We start from the raw sequence: 26,641 nt of genomic DNA, 5'->3' as shown, positions 1-26,641 counted from the left end.
TGCTAGCTTTAGCTCGGGTTGTTAGCACATGAAATGAAACGGACACTGATACACAAACCGGCAGAAAAGTCGCAGGTATCAAAATCTTTCAAGAGATGAGGCGGTGTCCAGAGAGGCTTGCCCACCAAATAGCTCAGACCAAGTGGTGGAATTGTTCTTTCAAGGAGTGAAGCGCCATTTGGGGCCACATGTCCTTTGTGTGTATATCCCGGTGATGTATTTTTGGGGTTCCAAAATTGGCTGGAGAGCTTTCATAACACGACGCAGGAAAAATAAAAAACAAATCACGAGAACCTAGGTGTGAAATTGAAAAGCAAGTCTGCCATTTTGGTTTGAAGCAGCCATTTTGGGTGAATTTCAGGGCGTGTATTTTGACAAACCCCAATTGGAAGCCGGCTCCTGAGACAGATGGGCTATGCGAAAGCGCCAAGCTTTTTTTTTTTTCTTTTTTTTTTTGCTTTGGCCATTTGGTGTGAAGGGAGCACGGCTTCAAAGTTTGTTAGTCATTTTGAGCATTTGGAAAGGACAAAAAATAAATAAATAAATAAATCAGCCCCTGAGACCAATTTCACCAATCAACATGAAATGCGGTGACTGTAACCGTCACAGCAACATGCACGAGAAAAAGTCTCAAGAACCCAAGCCAAGAAGTGATCAGAAATGTGTTCATTATGTTTTGAAGCAGCCTGTTTCAGGGCTCCTACTACGTGGTGTTATTTTTGAATTTTCATTCTAGTTCTTTTTTTTACTCACACTGGCAAACAAAGCAAAAAAAAAAAAAAAAAGCAGCCAAATGTCCAGCCAAAACATAGAATTGTATCCACCCGAAATCTGCTTGCTTCAAACGGAACTCCAGGGCTCATGATAGTTTGTTTTAAATTTCTAGCATTCAGAGCAGGTTAGTTAGATTTGGTGCTTGAAGTGCTTATTTTAGTCTTATTCCTTTTGTGCAAGATTTTTAAAAAATAGCACAATAAGTATGGTGTAGTAAAAATTCTACAAAACTCTTATTTTCCAATCCCGAAAGCGATTTTGTCCAAATTAGCGCCATTCTGTAGCAAATCTCCAAGACAGAAGGGCCATGCAAATTTGTAAAGCTTTTTTTTTTTTTGGTCTACGTTGTCTGTTTGATGCTCATTTTCATTTGCCGTGGCTGCACTTTCTTACTACCTTCATTCATCGGGGGGGGGGGATGGTCGTACTCTCCTGATGCCAGTCAGCTTCCACTTGTGTGCCATCTTAAGTTCCGATTTCAGTTTTCGGCTATCTTTTTCTTTTTTTTTTATTTAAATATGCTTTAGTTTAAAATGGGTTACTGTAAGTTGAACCGGTTGCGTCTCCAGAGAGCCGCTGCACTCATTTGAAGGCTGGAAAGCAGCTTAGCACTTGATGCCCGCATGTCATGAAGACATCCTCTCGAGACAACCGCTCTCAGGCTTCAGCTGACGTTTTCTGCCACGAGGTCTGTGCGACTTTTGGACTGCGTCTGTCTAAAGTTCTGGAGGGGGAAATACATGAACGACTCCCCCCGCCCCCCTCGCATAATCAGCTAACAGAGGCGCTTGGCAAGCAGAGTCTCGGGTCAAAGAGAATCTGCACAAGTCTTGCAGGCCGGGTGCAGATGTTGGTCGGCCGCTCGCCGTTTCCGGATGCCGCCCCAGCCCCGAGGGGGGCGCAGTGGTCGTCGGCTTTTTGAGGCCAGCAGCTGCCGCTCCTTGTGTGTTACTCATTGGCAGAAGTGGCAACTCTGTGTGTGTTGAATTGAGTTTCAATTTTCTTTTTTTCAAGACATTGGTCTCTTTTGGTGAAGAGAAAAAAACTCTTACCTAGCTGACAGTTTCGGCTGTCACTTCAGCCTTCGTCGAACCCGTCACTGCTTCCTTGTGACGCATCGTAAAAACAGCTATTTATTGTTTGTTCGATGATTTTTCAAGTGAGCGTAAACAGGAAACAAAATGATTGCTTGATTTATTAAACAATCACAATTTGATATTTCTGTACAGACTTTAGCAAGGATCATGGAAATTGCTTTTGCGGGCCAAATAAAATGATGTGGCGGGCCAGATCTGGCCCCTGGGCCTTGACTTTGACACCTGTGCTGTAGACGGATGTAACGGAGAATCCGGTAATCCGGTAAATTAAAACTTTTTGCAGATTTTGAATCCGTAAATAAAACGGAAGTATTGTAAGTGATTGATTCTTTGCGTGCGGCCCGGTACCGGTCCGCGGCCCAGGGTTCGGGGACAGCTGCACCACAAAAATGTTCTGCCTCATTTGTGGGAGACGGGAAAGCTCAGCAAAACGCATTTGAACAGATGTGCTGTAATTCTCGATCACAGACCACAGACACGTCACGGAGACACCTGGAAATTGTTTTACTTGGTGGGAAATTTGCATTTGGATTCGATCTTGCGCGTTTGCAACAGAACTCCAGATGTCGGGGTTGTATCTATTTCTTCGGTGGCCATTAGCCAAAATCTAAGAATTGATCGCAGAGTCTCCCGATAGTGATGGCAGCCATGCTAACCGCGACCCGAGTCAATCTGATCCGAACCTTTCACGACAGTCTCCCAAAAAAAAAGAAACAAGCCCGTTGGCTAAGTTTTGCGTGTTTGTTGCACTAAAATGAAGGCCGTTGACTCCATTCGACAGCCTCGTTCTGGCAGAGTGCACACAGCCGATTGTGGGGGGGGGGGACTCTAACCGCTCACAATTCCAGTTTCCCGTTACAGATGTCTTTTGATGATCCGGCCACTTTTAGAAAAACAAAAAAAATGCAATCCCTCTTCCGTTTCACTCCTTCATTGTAACCGAAGACTTGCAATAAATGCCGCCACTAAGTCGCCGGGAAGACAAGCGGTGTGTGTGTGTGAGTGTGTGAGTGAGTGTGTGAGTGACCTGAGCATTGGAAGTCAACCGAGCAGTGCGCCAAAGCCGAGTTGTGACTCACCGCCGTCGTAAGTCGCATCAAGCCGGTTGCAGTCTCAATTCGCCAGAACAAGAACGTCGCCGCCGAGCCGGCGATGATACAGTCTGGCGAAAGTGCCGCCGCCCCCGTTTTCTCCGAAATTGGATCCCTTCCACCTGTCATGAGTCACCGGTTTCTTTTCACAGATTCGAAAGCGCCCGCGTCTGGCGTTGAAATTGAATGAGCACAACAGCTTGTAGCAAAGGCAATAACTTGGTGTTGTTGTTGTTGTTTTTTTTCCCCCGCGAGAACATTGGCTTGCCCGAGTAAGCGTGAGGAACTCGTAAACGGGGAACTTAACGTGATTACTTCGCAGCAGGCGCCCCTTTTCGCCATGACGTCACACGTATGTCCAAGTGGCAAACTCTCCCAATGTCACCGATGCAAAAGCAGCATTTGACCAAGGCAGAGTGGTTGAGAAAATCGGTGAAAGGCCTTGAATGAAGTTTTTCGTTTCTTTGAGCCTTCTTCTCGAGCGCAGTAGTTTGAATGCGCAAAGTGTCACTCGAAAATGAAGAAGGTGTGACGTCAGAGAAATTGCTTCCAAGGGAGGTGGCGCGCCGGCCGCAGTTTACATTTCGACCCACAAAATGATCCCAAAATAGACGCGGTAGAAATTCGGACAAACTCAGTCAGTTGCCACCTGTCCCGTAAAATACGGAATGATCCTGCAATTGTGTTTGTGGCGTAGTTTCCTAATTGCCCCCGCTGCGTCTGCGACACACAAACTTGAACACTGAATTGAACAACGATCAACAAAATAAGAGACAGGACATATTCAAGATGGCAACGTAGTATTGGCGGAAGCTTTAAAAAACTTTTTAAAAACTCTTCAACAAATTAAAAACAAGTTGCTGTAATGTAATGTGACATGTTTTAATGACCGGATATAATCCAACCCCTCCCCCCCCCCAAAAAAAAACATGCCTTTCCATTGCTGCCTTGTAAACAGGACCGTTCATGTTAGTATTCTCCGCATGCGGCGGCATGCGGGAGCAATGCGATGGTGTCTCCCCAGCGCCGAGACCTTCATTAGCCCCCTTTCTTCCCACCGCCTCCCCACCCCCCCCCCCTCCTAGTTGTGTCAGGCCGAGCCGCCGGTGTCAGAATTAATGGCACAGGAAATGTGTGGCATGGAGAAAGTGTGGGGGGGGGGGGATAAAAAGTGCGTCGAGTGCATTTTCATTCCCCCCCAGAAAAGGAATAATGAAGTACATGGTCGGGGCTCGCCGTGGGAAGTGTAATTTCGTTTGCGCCACTGACAGGTTGTGACGCGCGCCGCTCGGAACATGATTTATTTGCGCCGTTATTTGGGTCGCAACTAATTGGACATTAGCCACTTCCCGCCAATGAGTGGTGTAAATGCGCCCAAGCGGTATCGAACTTGGGAGCGAAATTCCCAAAGGCTGCACTACTTGTAATAATTGTCGAAGTACGAGACCACACGGGCCGTGTTTTTCGGTGCGTTGTGGCCTAAAACGCATCCATGGGGGGTTTTTTTGTTCTTAAAAACGGAGCTGCTCTTAGCTTTCCTCTTACAAATTTTTCACCGGCTCCGTTTTTTTTTTTTTTTTTTTTGCGTTGTCGGCGTTGGGGAAAATGGATCCATTCAACAACAGGGACACTCCAAGTTGTGCATCAGATGCTGATGTAAATACGTGCAAATGAAAGCTGCGAGCTCAATAACTCCGACACCATCTTCACAATTACTTGTCTGTCAAACTGAAGTGCGCTCAGTGGAAAAAGTGGCACAGCTTGATTTTTACGGGGGGGTCTAAGTTTGAATTTGTCAGAGTGCTCCGTGCCATGTTGGGTGTTCTGGCAGTCCGAATGCTTTTTCTTTTTTCCCCGCCCATGGCGCAACTGACAATTCGGTGACTGAAAGTAGACCGGACCTTAGACCAGATCAGAGCAGGTCTAAGTTGCGGCGCGGCGTCATGTGATTTTGATGGATTTGATCGAGGGGCAGGAAAACAGATTTTGCAATCCGCTGGTACGTGCGTTTGATTTATAAATATGATAACAGTGTCCATCGAACCCTCTAAATCTCACCCCCCCACCCCCAAGCACAACTACGCAGGCGGTGGCGGGGGGGGGGGGGGGGACATACATGCGGCAAAAATCTCTCCAAGTTGTGTATCATATGCAGCTTTGTAAGTCTTCAGTGTGGCTTTGGACGGAGTATCTTCACTGAGACCCCCCCCCCCCCCAATCCCCCCTTCTCAACCTGTGGCCCAACAAGTCTCCCCACAAAGTCAACTTTTGATAGTTGCTCTCCCCATTTGGCACGTTTATTGCCGTGGAGGTGTAAAATGTTGTTTGGGCTGCAATCTGCCATCCAATATCCGAGCCCCCCCCCCCCGTAAAAGCCGACCCATTCCTGGATGATGGCATGCTCATCTGGCGACAGATGCGCCAGTAACAGGGAGCGGGACGGCGCAGTAAATTGAAGTCTTAACGTCTCGGAGGGTGTAATCTAGTGTGTTATGAGCTTTTGGGGCTTAATTAAGGCTTTTGGAGAGGCGTCGTCAACTTTCGCATGATTTGTGCTCGACTTGGGGAAAATTCCGTAATGTGAGGTCATTTGAACTTCTTGGCGAGGCGGAGTCGAGATTAATGTTTCATGTTTCCTTGAGGAGCTGTTGAGAGTTTCCACCTTGGAGAGGCGCGAGCTTTTCATTTGATATTTTTGGACAGCGCCGCAAAAAGTTTTTGAGGATTTGTCAAGACCGATCAGGTTGCCGCGACGTAAATGGGATTTAGTGTTGTTGAATGAGTTGACGGTGTGTCAAAATCGGGTCCTCGGGGGGCCACCGACCTGCGCGTTTTAAGATTAAGATATCCTTTATTTGTCCCACACTGGGGAAATTTACAGTCTACAGCAGCAAGAATGTGGGTAGAAAGAAGAAAGAAGAAAAAACAAACAAACACCGTTCAATTAAGTGCAATATAAATACAAAATTGAGAAATCGCAGTGCTATTTACAATTGTTTTTCACATCATTTAATTATTATTATTATTATTGTTATTATTTTAGATGTTTCCCTCCTCCAACACACCTGATTGAAACGATCAGCGCATGAGCAGACTCTGCAGGAGCCTGATAACGATCCTGACCATTTGAATGGCCTCACAGGGCCAGCCAGCCGGCTCATCAGTGTGCTTGCCCTCTTCTGATTGGTTCAGCAAATCAAAACTGGTTCAGCCGACTTCAACTAGAAAAGCAGATGTGTAGATATGTGCGGATGTCTTTTGACATATTCATACATTTAACTCATTCAGTACCAGCCAATTCTAGACCAGGTCTGAAAAGACGTTTAACAACGTCTTTGGGAGTAAATGAGTTAATATTTGACCATTTTCAGTCTCTATTAAATTTGGCACACTTTTTTTTTTTTTAATTGATTCAAAAGCGCTTCTGTTGGTGTACTGTACGGCCTTTCAAGAAGCGGATCAAGACGGCCAAATCCTCACTGAAGTGTCCAAGGACCAAATGTAAAAATGCAATTGACAAAGTTACAGTCCTGCTTACTGTTGCCACTTTTTTTTCTGATGACGACTGATTACGATTAATGCAAAAGCGCCGGACTCCAAAGCGAGCCCGGACTGAAATGAAGTAGAAGCGGTGACATATTTGGCCGTTCGCAAGGTTAATCTCCCCCAACAGCCGTCTCCCCGGCGGGGGAAGAACATTGGCTCCGTCCGTCTCACCAGGAAAGTGACGGAGAGCTCCGACAGGGACACGGCTTTGCTGACACCCCACCTGCCCCCGCACGCCACCCCTCACTTCCCCGCCTGCACACGATAGCACCGCGATGCTCTGTCTCCATCCCGCCTCACGCTCTCGGGGCACATCCATCACGACCAACGCGGCGCATTCGTCAACGGGGAGTCGCTTTCAACTGCACAAGGGCGGGATCAACGCTGCACGAAGCAGCGACAGTGGAAACTTGAAATTTGTATGTACAAAAATCTTTTGACACATACACAAACACAAAAAAACAAAATTTTGACATTAACTCTTATGTAAGTTAACAATCATTATTTTGTTGCAGCTTTTTTTTTTTTTTTTTTTTTTTTTAAGGCTGATGACGGAATTTGGCAGTATAAAATTCCGATAACTGATTCATCGGGCAGTTTAGTTTCAAAAATATTTATCATGACTAAAATAACTTCTTTTTTAGTCCCTTGACTATATAAAGATGAATTGCAGGCAGAATATTGGACGTGACTTTGTCCTTTAGTATTTTGTTGTACCTTTACAATGGAGAGAAAAATCGAAAAAAAAATCCGCCCCCCCCCCTACGACCACCACCCCGTGGAGGGGCGAGGATGTTTGAATGTCATTATCTTACGTTGTAATGTGTCATGTAAAATAATATAGAGCAGCAAAACGAGTACCAGCCGATTAATCGATCCAACCCCAGTTAATATTGGAAAAAAAGCGAAACCTCAATGCTCAACTTTTAATACCGTAATCCCCGCGAATACACCAGTTGCAGAAAAGTAGCGTCCAAAACAGCATCCCGAGTCTGATCTGCCCGCGCCTCTCGCGACCCAGGGACCCGGGAAATTGTCGGCTTAGAGGGCTACAATTACGGAAGGCGGCGTGAGAAAATGGTATTGTGGGGCATTATCTGGGTTCACCGTGTCAGCCCGACTCCATTAACTCCTCCAGTGAGGAGTGACTGAGGCGATGCGTCTTATCGGGTGGCATTGGAGGGCCCCTTTGAGCTGTTTGCCTTTGTCAGTCACGGAGACCTTGGTATCGACCGCTCGTGTCTGCCGGGCTGAACCGATATTAGCGCGGTGGCCGTGCAGACTTTGTTTTTTGTTTGTTTGTTTGTTTTGTTTTGTTTTGTCTTGGCTGTCTATGAGCCAACGTGTCTTTTGAATCAACCTGTTTCCTGAGACCGGATGGACGGCTTCCGCCACGGACTTTAACGCTGATGGACGCCGATTAACTCAACGCCCGCTTCATAACTACCTAAAAGTTGTTCTTGTAAGTTTAACGTGACTTTACCACGCGTCGCCTTCTCAGTGAGTTAGTGCGCCTTCTGGCGCAGTAAATTATTGTTATGGAAAGCGAAAGCGAGCTGCCATGTGTGCCCTTCTTCTTCTTTGGCTTATAAATTGAAGATGAAGTTGTGCCACTGGTTCTGGAAACTGACTCAAAAATGTTGGTAAATGGCTATAGATGCCACAAGATGGCAGCAAAGCTATCTTTTGTTTAAGTCGAGGCTATGGGGTGATCAAATGAAGCTCCTCCTCGGAGTTCGACATAGTTGCTTTCGCTCATATTTTTATCGGAACTCTTTGAGCGAATTCCGTCAATGGGAACTCTAACGACGAGTGCCAATGACGTCAATTGCCGTCAACTACGTTTTTTTTTCAATGGGAATGGGCGGAGTCTTGGCTAACGTGTGTGATCTTTAGCAGAAAAAAATAACTATGTCCAGCAAATGGACGATCTTAGCGTGATCGATCAGAGTGTTTTGACATTAAATCTATGACAAAGAGTTAACAGAAGTGCGAAAAGATGACAACATTTTTTTGGGGTGCCAAATAGGTGATTTGGGTAAAACAGACTTGACCAAAAAAAAATTAAAAATGTGGTAAGAAGAAAACCACCGTCTTACTGTGATGACAGAAGAGAGTCTAGCGCAGGGGTCCCCAACCACCAGTCTGCGGACCGATACCGGGCCGCGGCCCATTTGGTACCGTGCCGCACGGAGACACGCCAATTTCCAAGTTGTCCTCTCGGTAATAAAGCCGCGTCTGCGGGTGACGGCGCGTCATCTGCCCGATGTCACCGGCCGGCTGGACGCGGCACTCGGAGCGCCGCTTTGATGATCGCTTGCGATGGCCGGCCCAGGTGCCGGAATAACATTAGACCTGCAGGACAGGTGGCGCGATGGCAAAGGAGGGCTCCGCGGGCTCATTAATGAGGGCGACGCCAGAGAGACCTCCATCTGTTTCCGTAACGTCGCGCCGCACATGTCACAGATGAGCAAACGTCTCCTGGAAGCGCCGGCGGCGCCTTCCAGGGCCTTGCAACTACTTTGGAGTCGTGCGTCGGATGCTCTGCGACAAATAGTAACCTTCTATTCCACACGCGTTGCACTGAAGTGACGATGGGCGCAAATATAGCCTCCCCACTCGCAACGTGGATACGGTCACTGGGAGAATTGAAAATGTCACGTTGTGCCCCTTGCCAACTGCATTCATCTCCAGTACCGTTTGCTTCCCTCGGTTCTTTTCAGGAACACCTTCTGCAGTTTTTCTTCCCAGCCACAACGCGTCTGAGCACGTTAGCCATATCTTGATGTCGAAGGGATTATCCTGAAGTGTGGGTTGTGTTCAGTTAAAGTCAAGCTGAGTGATTGCCCTGTGGTGTGGAGTCTTTGTTTTTATCCTTTATTTTTTAAAACATCGTCCTAAGTGATTATCGGCGGTGCGGGGTGTGTTAAGAGTGATTACAAAAATAAAACAACCAAAGTGTTTTATTTACAAACCAAAATTAAGTGTGACTTTATTTATTTTAAACATCATCCAAAATGATGATCCGTTGCGAGGGGTGGTTAATAGTGGCTTTTTTTTTTTGTTTCAAAGATCATCCAAAATGATTATCCTGTGGCGTGGGTTGTATTAAGATTGAGTAAACCCGAGTGATTGTCATGTGGTGTGGGTTAAGAGGGATTTTTTTTTCTTAATTAAGATCATCGTAAGTGATTATCCTGTGGCGTGGGGTGTGTAACGATTGAGTCAACTTGAATGATTGTTGTGTGGTGTGGGATGTGTTGAGACCGATTTTAAAAAAAGATGATTCCCTTGTGTGTAAGAGTGAGTGCTTGTCCTGTGATGTTTCGGGTGTGTGAAAAGTGATTTTTTTTTTTTTTTTAAAAAGCTCATCCTATGGGGTTGTTCTGTGGTGCATGAAGATGAATTCACCCTGAATGCTTGTCCATGTAGTGGGCGGGTGTTAAGATTGATTTTTCTTTCCGGAGAAAACGGTTTCATTAAAAGTGGGAGGAAGCTGTCGAAAAGTGACGCAAGCCCGAGCTGAGTCTCAACGCAGATGAGCTAACTCCAAAACGCACCACGCCGTCGGCGAAAATGATTTCTGATGACTTGGATGATCATTTCCTATCACCGCTGTCACCACCTGGTTTTTGCCTCTCCAGCACATGTTTGATGTTTCATCGGGGTTAGCAGCTTGTGGAAGGAACAACAGCGGTGTGAACAACCATCGTCCATTCATTTTTTAAAACGAGCACGTCTCCCCCCAAAAAAAAACGCAGCCGCCGCTTTGAATTTACACAGTGGAGGCGTCCATGAATAATCCAAAACGTTCACGTGGATCGATTGGCAAAGTGTTCACCTCGTGTGAACTCGCTTCTTCTTCCTGGAGCTTTTTTTTTTTTTTTTTTTTACCCGGTCGTCCGTCTCGTCGCTTTTATGGCATTGAATCGATCAGCGGCAGACCTCCACCAAAGGCTTCGGTTTGCGCTCCTTTTTTGCTTTTGCTCACAAAGAGCCCGATTTACGAAGGGGGCAAAAATGTCGGCCGTCCTGTCGCGTCCGTCGACAACAACTTGGCTAAAACTCATCGGAGACTTTGACACGACTTGCGCCGGAATTTGTTCGCGTTTGCTTATCCGTGCGGCATCGGAGAGGTCGGAATATGTTTCCTCCCCCGCGCGTCTCTAGGGCAACGCGAAGCACTAGCTAGCGATACGTAGCTCGCACCTGTACTAGCGCCGGTCGTAAAGAAAAGCTGACGCGGCGTTTGCGGAGGCGGCTCGCGTCTTTTCATGTGCTGAGCCAACACTGTGCAAAGAGGTCTTGGGGGATCGTTTCTCTCGGCTAAATGCGGGACTTGTATGTGCGGAGGTTTAGTTATTTATTTATTTGAGAGACCGTTCGCGACTGTTTTGTGTTCGGCGGGAGATGTTTGCCCGCAAAAGCGGAGGCTGGGTTGAAGTGGTCCCAGCAGATTGATGTGCTTTTTAGTTGCAAGCCGTTTATGGAAAATGCAAACCATCGACACCCGGTCAAAAGAATCACGCAAAATAAGAGATTTGAAGACCAATGCGAAGATTTTATTTATTTATTTTTTTTAACTAAGACCTAAAAAGAAATCTGGCCTACTGAAAATAAAAGGATGAACATGTTTTTTTTCTGTTTCTGTTGAGCCACAAAACCTTTAAATTGGGCTATTATTGTTCAGGTGGTACTCGGCAAATGGACTGACAGCTTTTAAGTGGGTGCTAAAATTCAGGTCTGGGACAGAAATTACACCCAGATTTCTGGCTTGATTTAAAGCTTTGGAGTTAAGGTGAGCGTTGCGCTTATAAAGAGAGGCCTGTGTAAAAAGGACAGGCTGCCGATGAAAAACACGCTTCCTGTATTGCATAAAATTGAGGTCGGCGCAGTGGCTGGCCTGCTGTTATTTGTTTTGCAAGCGCAGGTTCTGAATCCTTCACGCTTGAGTTATTGAAAATGTCTTATTATGGCTATTGTTGTGGTCAAGTTCAAGGCTGTTGCAGTTGGGACGGTGTCGAGGAAAACAACGGCCAAACCCCCCCCCCCCCCCCCCCCCCCCCACCACCCAAAAAACCAGGGTAATAGATTTCAAATGTGGTTGGTATCGTTGTGCTCGTGAGCTAACAACTAACAGGCCACCGTAGGCTTGCCTAGAATGACTTAACACGTGAAAACTGTCGGCTTCTTACGCAATAAAACGGCAATTTAGCTCATCAAAATAGACCCCGAGGAGGCAGTCGTTCTTAAACATCGCGCGGAATTAAAGTTATACGCATACGGTTGGATTTTCAATGTTCACACTCATTTATTTGGCATTTTATGAGCAGGTTGTATTAAGAAGATTAAGGATGTAGTCAGAAAAATGCAAAGTGTACAGATACGGATTATGTGATGTGTGCGCGCTGTATAATGATGAATCGTAAAAAGAAACGTATTTTCTATTTCAGAGGAATGAAGTGTGCGAGTGCGTGTGTGTGTGTGTGTATGTGTGTGTGTCTGTGAGAGAGAGAGATTAATGGACGGTGTTTCTATAGCAGTGTGTCACACGTTGTCTGTAAGCATCTTTTAGACTGTCACTCAGCCAAAAATAATCTTTTGGAAATGTTATCTTGTTCACTTTCGGTAGAGTACGAGTTACATTAGTGTCATGTTTGAAGGGAAACAAAGGCAGTGCTGCAAAAAGAAGAGCGTGCCCATAAAGTGAAAGGAATCAAATGGAAAAGATGCAAATGAAAGGTCTCCCCGAGTATTCTCCTCCCGGCGACCGCAGTGTCTTTGACGCTTGCAAAATGTGCTTGTTAGCTTCTTTGGCGACGATATTGTATGCAGTGTTGACAAAAACACGATGTTTGGAGGTTGTACGTTTTTGGTGACAAAATCGGTTCGTTCTTGGCTTAAATTGTTGCTTTCGCGCATGTTGGAGATGGTCTGGATAGCTTTCAAAAGCAGGCATCTTCGCATTTTGATATCTTTTGCTTTTACACCGATAGCCTTTACACGTCACGATAACTTTATCGAGCAAAACAAAACAACAAAAAAAAGTGTTTCTATTTATCAAGACTGCTCAGTGGGGGAGGGGTTGATAACCCCCCCCCCCTCCCCTCCCCTTCCATTGATGCATGTGTTTTCACAAGCCAAATCTCAGCTACCTGCCGTTTTACCGGCCGACTGCGCCGAGCCCTCGTGATTTCAGCCCGAGGGTGCGAGCGCGTGAGCGGAATGTGATGAAACGCTCCCGATCCGCGGGTTAGTTCCGCAGCGGTCGTCCCGGGAGACTTTGTCACGCCGCGCCGATGGAGGTGAGGGCCGGACGGCGGCCTGCGCTGCATTTGAGGACGCTTCTCAGTAGGAAGAATGACCAGAAAGATTGCTCCCCTGCCCGCCCGTCCGATTCGATTAGTTCTTTTGTCTCATCGCTTCCTTTATCCGGCTCCGGCTGACACGCTTTGTTTCGACACGCGTACGCTACTCGTTCGTCTCGCGGGCCATCTCGTTTCATCCTGCCCACGGTGAGCCCAACGAGGAGGTTCGTCAGAGGCGACTCCACTGTCGAGTCGCTCGACACCTCGCGCATCTCATTTTAAGATCGCCATCAACCGCTTACCTATCATACGAGTGTTAAAAGAAGTAACTCGCAGTCAAACGCAACAATAATTGGGTCATATCCGTACAGGTTTTGGTTCCCTTTTTTTTTTTTTAGATGCTACATTTTGTGCCTTTTCGCAAAAGGTTTCCCTCGTGGTTGTTTTAATGAAAACAAATGACTGTTTTTTTTTGGGGGGGGGGGTCTTATGTTTGAGCAATAACGGGAAAAGTGCTGGATGTGTGAAAATGTTGTGAGAAAATGGGACACGCGGACGCAAAGTGTTACACACAGGGCCGCCTCTCAAAGCGCCTCCTCTGCAAACGTGTCAGCCGTTGTTATGATCGATGGCCGCACTTCTCTCATATCAGCAGAGAGGAAGTCGCCGTTTCAACATTGATCGCGTCGAATAAAATGTGGTTGCTATTTTGGCCGGCGCCTGGCTTAGAAGGAGCCCGAAAAGGTCGTCCTCGACGACGACGACTGTACCGCGAGAATGTCACCGGCGCCCTCGGCCACGTCACAAACAGGAAGTGACCTCCAGTCACTGTACGGCGAGCCGGCGGTCCTGCTGTTGCTAAAGTCAAACTTCATGTCCGATGTAAATGATTACCTTCAATCATTCTCATTGAGGAGGAGAACGACTCAACCTAAATTACGTTAGCTTTGACAGTAGCGCATGTGCAAAACGCCAAAGATGTGCCAACTCATAGCAATTGCGCCGGTGTTGTAACCTTTGAAGCATATTTGAACACAAACGGTGGAGCCACACATGTAGACAGCTGATGTAACAATGTTAAGGGCCATGGACTTCTATCGTCTGCGGAACATGACAAATATTAGCGCAGCTTACTGAGGAGCTGTGTCCGCCTCCGTGTGTATCAACAGGGGGCAGCACTATGTTCACGGTATAGAAATAAAATGCGGCCCAAACTTCTTTTTTTTAAATTACGTTAGAACTGTTTGTTTTTCTGAAAGTACAATATTATTGAGTGGTATTTATTTTTTTAAAAACTCAAGATATGGCTTTTGGGGGTGAGGTGCGGAGCGAATTAATGACATTTCCATTCATTTTAGTGGGGAAAGACGATTTGAGAGACGAATGTTTTGGGATGGATGTGTTGAATTATGAACATGGATCTGGAACAGATTCAAGTTGTTTCTCAAGCTTACACGTCTCCGTCTGAAACCGCTGAAGACAAACAAGCAAGGATGATGAAAGTAATCAGAATGGAGGTTGACGGTTATCGACTTGTCGCCGTCTGCCAAATTGAGCCTCGCGGGAATGATTTCCTTTGTGATTTGCAATTTTTCTTAGCTCTTGATTGTGTGCCTTGTTTTCCAAATGATAATCCTTTCAGAGGCGTTGTCGTGATTTCAAAAGAACTGTCAGAGTTGGCATAGTTTTACCGCGTTAGCGTTTGACATTGAAAGGCGTGATGAATGTGCAGGCGGGAGCGTTCGATTCTCGTGAATAGGCCTGCCGCTACTTTCAGGTGGCGGCGTTCGAGCGTCCCTATTCGCGAGAGCGCATGAGGTGCTGCTTATCGCTTCGGACAAAAAGACGACAAAGTTCGAACTGGGGGGGGGAAGTCAGGGCAGACGGCATTTCTTGAATTGTGCATTGTTGTATTTTCATATCATCTTACATCATATCCAAAGGCTTCCTTTTTTTTCCCGCATTGGGGCCTGGATTTGCACCATTCGTTGCACTCCATCCAAATTCACCCATTTGTGACAAACGGGTATCCGACGCACACGTTTGGCCGTGAGCTGTATTAAATACAAATGTATATTTCCTTCCGACTGATAATTATCGCTGTCTTTCCGCTCCACGCTTCCTATCTAACCTGCTGTTTTCTCATCCCCCCCCCCCCCCTCACGCTATCAGTGGAAGGGACAAAAAGCAAACCTAGAGGTGAGTTATTGCCTCCATTTTCTTGCTCCGTGATTTATGTTGCGTACCGCTCGCAATAAAGCGCATGTGGCTCGCCTTTTATAACGCATCCCCGCCTCACCTCCGGAGCCACGGGCGCATTAACATATGGCACTTCGGTGGCGAGGCGCTTTGTTTCTCTTCACTGTTAAAAGTCTTGTGCAAGCGGGGCTCGCGGATACTCGAACGGGGTTGGTCGGAGCCGGTTCAAGGACATCGGCTGGAAGCGGCCATTTGAGTTTGCCAGTGGTCATTTTTCACTCGGAGCAAAATCAAAAATCACAACAGACCAGATGGCCTTGGCAGCTATGTCATTATTTTGTCATTGTGCCCTCACACAGTCACCCAAAAACATGGGGGGGGGGTTCTCCAGCGGTTTTGTCCACCTGTAGATGGAGAAAGAAACTGCAGTTAAAAATCACCATAATGAGTCACCCCTCATATGAAAGGCCATGCTGAGGACTTTCCAGATCTGAAATTTTTAGTTGCTCTCGTCCACAAGCAACACCTGTAAGGAAAAAGACTTTAAGACAATGAATAATTCTAAAAGAATGATGTAAACATTTATTGGTAATACTAAAACGTGAAAAAAAACGTACTTATTTTTGCTAGTAAGAAGGTAACAAACCATATTGAGTGACGCCTCATTATTGGGAACCTGCCGTAAGTGCTTTGCAAATTTGTGGGGTTTTTATTTTTTTTTTTTTTTTGTGCTCACATGATGATTCAATGACCAAAACAGTTTTTTTTTGTTTGTTTTTTAAATTGTGGATGGGGGTTTTTTTTCAGGGAGGGTCATCTTTATTCAAAGTCTCCACCTCATATGAGACTAACGAACAAGCATCAATGAATTCCTATTTTTAGTCTCATGAGTGCATGTTTTCCAAAAATTCCAATTCATTGCTTTTTTTTTTTTAAAGTAGAAATTCATCCTTCTTCACGCTGTTTGCATAATAGGAGGAGACCAGACTGTTTACCTGACCCATTTTTGATTTCCCCCCCCCCCCTTTTCTTTCCTGCTGCACAGACACTCAAAAAGAGACAATGACAAGAACTACCCCTCCTCCCCAGGGGGATTTTTATTTTTTTTTGCCACTCCATCCTTTGCTCTCCTCACTGCGCCAAATCACAGGGGAGGACTTTGCTCGGCACCACCCGAGCCGAGCGCAGTTACTCACTTCGCAGCCTCAAAAATAACAATGTCCTGTTTGACGGAGAGTGCAGCTCATTGCATTTTTTTTTTTGTCTTTCATTTTAATGGGCTCTTTAACATTTTAATGAACTCATTAAACATCGCACTCCCCGCAAAGCACGTCAGCGCGGTTCAACTGATGAAAGCCTTCACAGGTAACAAATGGATGCTCAAAGTTTCTGTCAAAATAGAAAGTGCCACAGGTTAAAATGAGACCATGGTAAAAAAAATAAAAATAAAATACTGTACGTGCACTAGATGTCGCACATGTTCAAACAAGACTGCTATAAATCCAACAGGTTGAAATAAAAAATGACAGCAGACTCTGAGTCCGCAAATAGTTATGCAGGGCTGAAAGTAGACCACCATAAATCCAGAAGTCAGAGCATGACAACCATAAATCCACCAAAAACCACGCAGGGTAAAATGAAACCCGTATAAATGCCTCAAAAGTTCCGCAGGTCAAAATAACATGCCACTAAATCGACGAAAGATTGTGCAAATTAAAATGAGACGACCGCAAATGTCCGAAAAGTTCCACAGGCTGAATAATAATAATGGCGACTGAAAATCCCTCCAAAATGGCTCTGCTGAAAGCAAGCCTCCCATCAATCACCCCAAATTGTCCAAAATAGGAAATCTGCTCGAAATTGCGCATGTCCACCAAATGAGATGACCCCAAAAGTAAATGCTCGTAAATTGTGTGGGTTAAAACAGTGCCGAACTCACCCAAGAAGTCCGCAAGGTAACACAAGACGGCCGTTAAAAGGATGCTTGTGTAGTGACTTCTATATACATAATTCACCACCAACTGCAAACGTGTGAATGCAATGTTTCATATGCTTGTCAGAGAGTTCACGATTTGGTAACGGGGTAGAAATAATTGCAGTCCCTTTAAGGACCGCCATGTTAGTCTGCTTGTTTCTATGGAAACTGACTTTCGGCGGGTCTCGGGTTGCGCGGGAAGTTTTTCTGCTGGGTGTGCTAATAAAAAAAAAACGACACACACTCTCTCGGAGTGCGAACGTGAGAAATTGTCGCTTTCTTCGCGTTTCTACAATTTCCACACTCCCATAAATCCCCTTTTTTCCAGAATCGGTCTCTGGATTTTCCGTAACCAAATCATCGGCATATCAGAAAGGCCCGTTTGGTGACCCCTCGTAGATTCTGAAGGGTGACGGGCAGCTCGAAACCCGCTTTACATCTTAAGTTTGAAGACATGCCTCACTCTGGACAGGTAATTTAGCGATTAGCTCCCGCTAATGGATCCGAGCGAGATTTAGTGCTAATTAGCTTGCGCGCTGAAAGACTTCTTAAATCTTTCCAATCAAGGAGAGCAATAGCTCGGCGGTGAGACTTTATTGCCCGACTGTTGGCGGGAACAACATTTCTGTCAGCGTGAGCGATGACTGGCGGGGACAAATATGACCTTTCTCTCGTTATTGCAACAATTTAGCTGTAATACGTGTTATTCCTCTTTGGGCTGGCACGGAAGGTCCGTGAAGGTGACACGGCGTGTGGAGACGTGAAGTCTTAAAGGAGGACTTCAACAACAACCCAAAAAAAAAACAAGATCTGCTTTCCCCATTATCACCACTTTCCGGTTCACGCCTGTGTCATATTCACACATGATCACATGATGTACACGCATTCAACACGCCGTTTGCATAATTGCTTGATGACATTTTCACGGATTAAATAGGGGGATGCGCATATACGAGAAGAATATAATGTATGGACGAGTGTATGCGGCACACAGTGGAAGCCATGTAATCATTTTGCAGGCTCACATTTACCCAATAAAAGCAACAACGAAAAAAACCACGACATGCGCTTTTTATGTCGGTAGCAAGGTCACCTTCGAAGAGAAAACCGTAAACGGTATGATATGCCTCTGCATGCTTTGGACGACGCGGAAGGTGAGCTACGTGAAAGACAAATATTCAAATAAAGTATTGCGCATCAGCACAGTTACTCCAAATTAAAAAGGCAGCCTTGCAATCTCTCTACAAGTATTTACTACATTCACTCGATTTAGCCTCCTCATCCGCAGGTTCTACTGGTTTTATTATTGTTGTTGCCGAGGTCTTTCCCTCCAACAGAATTCGGAAATATATTTGTGGATTTTTTTTTTTACAATTTCTTTGTATATTTTTGCCCATTCGTAATTCAATCTTGCGCTTTATTTTGAGATGTACTTCCACTTTTGGCGCCATTTAGTTTGACACGAGAAATTTGACAGAAGAAAAAACAGGAAGTGTTTCAACTCAGCCTCACTTTCGCTGAAGAGATGAGAAAGATTGGTTGGATGTCTCCATCCTCTTTCATCCTGCGTTTTATGACGACAGAAATCTGTAAATTCATTTTACCTGGCGAGATGATAAATTTGTTGGTTTGTAAACACATAGATTGTTACATACACTCTTTGTACTCTTTCAATATATTGAATGTTTTTACATATGATTATTCTTTTCAAGGGCTTTAAAATACCTTAAAAAAAATAATGCTAACAAAACATGCCTAGAGTATTTACATTTCTATATCGCAGATCTCGAAGGTAACGCCCGTGATGGAAGGGGCGGGGTTTACTCTACATCCCTTCTTATAAATGTCATCCCTTCTGTCAGATTGAAAGCTCCAAAGCGTGTGCGCCCCCGCCCCACCCCACCCCAACCCACCCGTCCCTTCTCACCTTTGTTACATTTAATTGCAAATTGCGTTCAAACATATATTAGCTCAGTTCCCATTTTCCTGAGCTGTGGCGTGAATGATAACCGAAGCGCGGTGGCGTTCCAAAACGGGAAGGCTTTGGCTGTTTGAAATTGCCTTCAGCATTTGCGATTGCTGGTTAAACTCTTGCTGCAGCCGCTGCGTTATCGCCAAGGCCAGTCGAGGAGTAATAGATTTCATTATAAGCGTAAGAATATCTTTATTTGCGGCCGGGCGGCGATAGAAGTGATGAAAAGGATGCGAAATGTATTGGAGTGAAGGTTAAGTGAGTATAACTCTCGTGACTTTCACCGGGGTGCTCATTAGAACTGAACCTGATTGAATGCACTAATAGGATTTTTATTTCCTCGACGTAATTGCCGTTTGTCGTTGTGGTTATATTAAATTAGGACTCGCTCGTCTGTCGCGTCGTGCTGCTCGAAATGTTGTTGAAAAGGAGCGCGACAAAATCTGGCACTCGAGCATACTCGTCTCTATCCTTGTCAATACTCCAGCATCAAATCTGCTCCAAATTCAGAGAGGGGACTTCCCCCCCCCCCCATTTGTTTCTAAAAAATCAACACCCCCACCCCCCCAAGTTGTGATATCACTCTGAAAATGAAAGAAAGAAAAAAAAACGAAGATACTGTACATGGTTTTTATTGGACAGAAAAGACCAACATGGCGATGCATTGTATCACTCTCAACAAATATCAAAAGATTTTGTGAGTACATTTCATCTTAAAAAAAAAAAAAGAATAGTTTTTTTCTAATCCTTGCAGTCGAATAAAAATATATCCCTCATTTTTTCTTGGTTATCTCGAAAAGAAAAATTGAAAAAAAAAATGTTCTCACTCAATTTGAAGATGTTTTGTAAGTGATACTACCTAAACCAAGTCACGATTTTAGGACATATCTGAACTTCATTAGACTTCATTTTTATGGCAAAATTAACAAAGAAAAGTCATTTTTTTTTATTGTCAGGATGTATTTAGTGTCGCTAGCATTAGCATTAGGAGGGGTTTCTTGGAAAAATTCCTCCCCCTGGGAAAGGGACCCGAAGGATTTTGGGAGGCCCTGTAGTAGATGCTTGTCTTCCAAAATATCCACCATTGCTTCCTCACTGTATCGCAGATTTCGTTTTGCTTCGGGTTTAAGTGGACCATATGGATTGCGCATCCTGAGCTGATCTTGGTGGGGGAGGGGGATATTTGGCAGCCTATAGGTGCTCTGACAGTGAAACCCAGTCATCTTTCATCTTGAGCCCCGGCTCCTGAAAAGGGCAAGAGGCATGCCCGCGGTGCACTCGTAAAATTCCTGGCGAACCAAAAGGTCACCCAAAGGGGCTGTTGGCAAAGTCTTCATGGAAGCTGTCGATACGAGCTTGACGCGGCTTTGATGAAGAGCGCTGATTAAAACTTCGAGGGTACGGCGAGGTCACTTCAGTGTGAGGATACGCCGTTGATTAATTTCCTTCACGTTTTGAGGTTTCATCACATGGTTAAAGGGGTCTTTCATTCTGTTCTTCGAGGGCCGGTTTCCTGGATGGATCAGGATCGTGATCCAGTTTCTGCAGACCTCGCTGATGATCTGATCATTTGAATCAGGTGTGTTGCGGCAGGGAGAGATGGAGAACGGGCAGGACAGCCGCCCTCGAGGAACACGATTGAAGCCCCCTGGTCAATATGGTTACCTTTTGATGGATAGTCTGGATATATATCGTAACGTGAACCGTGATGTCGAATTTCACCGCGTAACGGGGAACATGCGTGAACTGATTGTAGTTTTAGTAAATTCTGGAAGAATCAAAGCAGTCTTGGCAGCGAGCCTTGGGGTGCTCCTTTTTACACGACATATCTGACGAAGTGATGCAAATTCCCACCGACGCGAGCCCAAAATATTCCCGCTCTAGTCGATTTATCGGAGCACTTTCATCCGCGTCTGTTCCCGTGGGAGATGAACTTGAGGGAACTCGGCACAGTTATATTATGTGTCGACGGTGAAACTCATTGTTATGTCCTTGAAGAGCTTAGTGAGACTTATAGATACAGATCCACAGAAGATTTTGAGGGGAAGGATAATGACAGTTGGTGTTCTTGAAGAACTTCGAAGGCACTCTCGATATGCCGTGATTCCAACAACTTGTCAGGCGCAAAATATTCAGCACGCTTGTTGTCAGAGGAGCGAGCAGCCTCGCCTCGCGTCGCGTGTCACCCGGGAGACGGCAAACTCTGTTATTCCTTGTTCTCGCCGCGCGTCACCGGGGGCCCGCTGCAGTTCTTAATTAAATGGAATATTTATACAGTGTACGTGTTGAACCTCCCTCTCTTCCCCCAACATGCTGGCAGATGGGCCACGCCGTTTAGACTCGGCCAATTAATTACAATTTTGTCAAGACGCGGCATTAGCGGTGATTAATTCCCACATTCCCACGGGTGTTTGTTCAATGTGCGAAAACAGAGAAAAGACGATTTTTTTGTTTTGTTTTGTTTTTATCAACATTTAGAGGTAAAAACCATTCGATGTGTTCCATTTTGCTGCATGGTTTCCAGCTTACTCACAGACACTTTCTCCGAAATAGGGGGACTGCAAAAAGTTTCACATACAATTTAAAAAAAAACGTAATTTTCGACAATATTAACTTGTACCTTGGGCACACTCCATGAATGTACATTTTGAACCGTTCATAATTCCTTCCACTTTGTCGAAGTCCCCAGTTCACAGTTCAAAATCCCCCAATGACGTGGGAAAATGGGCAATGGTGTGATAAAACCGACCAAAAACATGTCGTAACCACAGCGAAGCACGGGTGGTGGCGGACTCATGCTTCTAGGCGGAAATACGAACAGTTCCAAATACCAGACATTGTTAGCACAAAAGCTAATCGGCATAAGCCGAAAGGGACGGCTGGAATTTATATGAGGTTCATCGGAGGCGCTTTTAAATGCTGGCAGTTGTGCGCCGATTTCATTGAACATGAGGTTCAAAGTGATCGGTTAATTCGAATCACAGCCTCAGTCCAGTTACTCGGGTGCAACCCCGTTGTTCCAGTTATTTTTATTTGGCCTGTCAAACAGTGAAGAAAAATCTTGAGAAATGATAACCACGAAAAAAAAACGACCACTTGAACAGAGGTGTGTAGACTTTTTATAGCCACTTGATGTCGCCGACGATGTTGTGTCCTGTGAGTGTTATTATTCTGTGATGAAAAGAAGACGCGGGTTGTTTCCCGTCTGCGGTTTACAGTTGCTTCTGCTTGAACGCTCCCTAAGCATTCATCAACATTCCGCCTTCCATTATTCAGCGCAGTCAGCTGGAACTGACGAACGCCTTTGGGGGTGCGCGGGGTTCGGGTAGTGGCGTCGATCGCATATCAAAAGAACACCTTTTCTTGCGCCGCTCTCTCGGCAAGACTCCGTCGATATGAATAAATCTCGTATTTACGTTCATCAGCTCGGCCTCGCTGTTGATCCACCCCCGCCGGTGTAGTCGAGAACACCCCCCGTCCTCCCGGTATTGATATTCTCCACGTCGCCCCGCGCGCTCGCGAAATCAATAGCGCCAGAGTATCATCTTCTTGGCCTCGATAAATGATAACGCTCGCGTTCGCACCCAGCAACGCTCGGGCCGGCATGCCGAATCTGAGCTCATCTTTTCGAAAAAGTGGCAACATGCAGAGCTCTTCCAGTCGTCTGCTAATCGACCCTAATGTGCGATATATGGTGTTGTGTTAGGTAGATTTTTGTTCTTTCTTTCTTTCAGCACTCCACTGGTCGCTTTTCCGACACTCGAGCAGTGTCGAGTCACAATCCTTCCTTCAAACTGAACAAGAATCCTCCTGGCTTAAATCCACAGGGGAAAAAAAACGAGGCAGGAAATTGTGATTTGCTCCCTGCGCTGCTGCTACAAATCATCACTTTGCACCTGCAGCACCCCTCGATTGCATCTGTTGCCGCGGTTTCCTCTCTCACATCTTTTCGTCAAATATTTGTGTTCACAGAACGCCGCAACCAAGCCCTCCCTTTTCCTCCCAGCTGTGCAGCGAAATACTTCATTCATCAGGCGCCCCACTCGATTGTGTGGGCAAGTTAATGGCGGCGCGTGGGGAAACGTTCGAGCGCCGCTCCAGACTAATCCAACACGCGCTGACGCGGAGGCCCGTGATTAAGTGACCGCTCGGGCTGAACTCGCCTCCACGTGATGTTTGTAAAAAAAAATAATAATAAATAAATTATATTGTTAACAAAACACAAAGCACCACCGTGGGACTAATTAAAGTTTCATAGAAGTAGGCCCAAAGCGGGTGTTTTGATTAAATGAACACACACACGCACACAAAAGCAACTAAATAAATCTTACGATTTTAGTTTAAAAGCATGTTGATTGGGCGGGAAACGGTTCATATCGACTTCACTTTTGGGTCTCTCAATTATTTTATTTTCCGACCTGTGTGCATAAAATGACCTCAGACGGGTGTTTTACTCAACGGTCTCGCTGGCTTTCCTGGGGATCATAAATAGGTTGCGCGCTAATCGAAGTTAGCAACGTCAGCTTCATCCGTGGACGGACAGCGGCTCAAAATGCAAAATACATATACACGAAATCACAACAAGAATGACAGACGTGGTTGGGTGAAATTAATACGGTATTGTGAGATGTTACATAAGGCAACCATCACATGAAATTGCTCATTTGTTGTGATTTTGGTGAATCAGCAGAGATGACGCCCCCCCCCCCAAAAAATTGAGTGCATTGATAATGGGCATCAATCGTCAATTATACGCGGATATTTGCTATTCGCGGGCCCGCCCTTGCGCACCCCGTATATGTATTGATGTTCAGGGTTATTTCATGGCTGTCTATGGGTTTGATGCACTTCCAGTCGCCTGCAAACGTTGCAACCTGTCAACACGGCGATCTCTTTTCATTCCACATAATGCCCGAAAGACACGCCAACGCATGCTCGTCACACAATTTAGCCTTCGGCGCCGATATGAATTACGTTTGGGGGGCCGATGGATCATCTCTGGCGAGCACACAGAAATTATTTGACGTGTCAACGGGCGACCTTGCCGTCTTTTGTCACGACGGTTGCTATTCCCGCGCATACGTAAAGCCTTGACTCGCTGCGCTTTTAGACATCAGCTTTACGCTTTTCTTTTCATGCCAACACCTCCGTCTGCATTGTATTGTATGTCTTTGAGAGAAACTTCTCATCTGACAAAAAGTCGGTTGTTCTTTTATTCTGAATTTGTAGCTAAAGGCTTGTGGTTCTACAACCATCTTTGCTAAGCTATATTGAACCGAGGCACATCCTGGGAATTGAAAATGTCATGGCAAACCATCAAACGAAAATGCCACCAAAAAGTACGTCTTCTAAAATAGTGATGATCTTGTTTTAAATGATACACAAATGCTGTAAGGCCTTAGCATAACTTGGAAACTTCAAACGTTTGCAAGCATGTGTACCCCGATGAGATGTTATTCATTTTCAAATCTCACTATGTAGCACCACCTTGAAAACTGCAATAAAAATAATTCTACGCTTTACCACTGATGGTTGTTGGGAGTAAACCAGTGCGTGCTCAGGGAACGTTTCCAAATGTGCCATATGGCTGCCCCATTAACGTGGGGAGTGCATATGCGTGAAAACTACATACATGCTACATTTTGCTAACGTCGTCCTAGCAATGGCAATATTTGGCCGGCTAACGTCTCGCCGTTGGCCGGCTGACGCTGGCTTTGCAAGTAAAGAAAGTAACTTTGCAAAGCTGAGAGATCAACTCTGTTATCTTAGCGCTAGCTATAATGAGGCTATTAGCGATATACATTCCGATCAAGATAAAGCACGATGTAAATGCACTCCGTTGACCATTTTCATCAAATTGGAGTTTTGATTTGTTGGAGTGTAATGTATGTGTATGTATACATGTACACATTTGAGTTGATTCAGTTCATTCAGTGGCTAATGCCAATAGGGATGGTGAATGCACATTTTGTTTGTGAGTTTGTGCTCCTAAATATGGGAACCAAATATTAAGAACAGATCTCAGTAAGATGCAACACAGTTGTTCACTGCAACCAAGCAAAATGACAAAATTTACTATTATTGTCTTTAAAGTCAGATTTGTGGATACGGTAGTGGACCTCGTGCGATTGTGCAAGTCTCATGTAACACATTGCCGATTAAGTTGGCCTCCTACCTTTCTGTCAGGCAGATGATATATTGAACCAGACACATTCAAACCAGGGCATAGTTGGATATTTTAATGAGCGAAAGTACCTGTAAAACCTCCCCAACCCCTTCGCCCCCCACCGCTGGAATGGTGCTCTCATTTCTATTTATAGCCGGCCTCAGCGTGTCCCTGAGCTGACGAGCGGCAGCCATCAGGACAATGGAGGTCAAGGAAGGTCCGCTGATCTTTGGGCCTCCTGGGGGGGAGGTGGGGAGAAAGAGGGGCCCTCCGGTGCTCACTCGACTAATGAGGCGGGCAGTTGCTCCCTCAGCCGACGCGGTCAACTGTACCTGGGAGGAGACCGCGTCAATGTCACCTTGGCGGGGCGAGACGGGAAAGCACATCGGGGGGTGTTTGAGGGCGACGTATGCAGGGGGACATGATTAGCGGCGTCGACTGGGCTCATTTGCATTCACCATGACATCACACGTGTAAACAAAACCTTCCATGTCATTGGACCAGCGCAGAGCAATCAAGAACACAAGGTAAAAGGTTTGAATGAACTTTTTCAGCCTTCGTTTATTTTTATACCCCAAGGTATTTTTTTCGAGCACATTTTATACACTAGGCAACTCGATGTGCTTCACACCACCAAAAGCACAATACCTAAAAGCATTTCCAAACCGCTAAAGACTTTCGAAGGCAAAGCAGAGAGAACAAAAGAAGCGTACTGAGAATTATTAAAAGAACGTACAGTACATTGTCAGCAATCGAACACATTCACAAACGAAGAATAGAAAGGCATTTCAAAGCAAGGTAAGCTAACATTAGCTAACAGGCTAGTTATTAGGTTACAGCGAACCCTCGCTAAAACACGGTTCACCTTTCAAGGCTTCGCCTTTTCACAGATTTTTTTTTTTTTTAAACGGTTCATTGCGTTCTGCATCCTGATTGGCTAAGGGACAGGAGACCAAAGTCGACAGCCTCCCCTCCTTGTCGCTGTGCAGCTTGCAACAAAAACGGGTTTTGGTTTCATTCTATAGTACAGAATTGTATAATAACTGTAAAAATAAAGTTGACTGTAATTGTCGTGATTCAAAGTTCATGGTGATATTAAAATAATGTGATAACCTTTCTACGTGACTTCAAAATGGCAACGTACAATATGTTATTTGCAAAGACTGCACAATTATATAGGCGATTGTGCCCCCTGGTGTTATTTTTGAAGTATGCATGTACTTTTGCTGTGCCTGCCTCCATGTAAATGTACAAACTTAAAAAAATAAAATAAAATACAACATTTTGGTGCATGTGTTTTACACCGATCCAGTACCCCAATTTGAGAACCACAAGCTAACGTTACAAAGTATATATAAAAAAAAAAAGGGATGACTGGACGGATGTTAGTGATGTCCACACATTGAGCCGGTTCGCCGTGATTGGTTCTGAAATGAAGACCTTGTCCAAACGAAGCAATCTATTCACGTCACCGTCATGACCTCAATCGTGTGCCCCCTTTCACCCCCGCTCC

At 45.4% G+C, this 26,641-nt stretch overlaps 1 protein-coding gene across 2 annotated transcripts in view; it reads left to right on the top strand.

The window, feature by feature from the left end:
• The window catches only part of LOC147196915 (cell adhesion molecule 2-like), a 72,056-nt gene that overhangs the window by 33,062 nt on the left and 12,353 nt on the right, over positions 1 to 26,641 (top strand). Inside the window, exon 2 of one of the 2 annotated variants that reach the window (XM_086126075.1) lies at positions 14,989 to 15,015. The exons of the other annotated variant lie outside the window; for it this stretch is intronic. Coding sequence (XP_085982201.1) covers positions 14,989 to 15,015 — 27 coding nt within the window. The remainder of the gene's footprint in view (positions 1 to 14,988; positions 15,016 to 26,641) is intronic. 2 annotated transcript variants of the gene reach the window in all.

The sequence above is a fragment of the Hippocampus guttulatus genome, chromosome 12, assembly GCF_054856545.1.
Source record: "Hippocampus guttulatus isolate MCC_2025c chromosome 12, RoL_Hgut_1.0, whole genome shotgun sequence".
In the NCBI taxonomy this organism is placed as follows: Eukaryota; Metazoa; Chordata; class Actinopteri; order Syngnathiformes; family Syngnathidae; genus Hippocampus; species Hippocampus guttulatus.
This window is presented reverse-complemented; position numbering and strand designations above follow the sequence as displayed.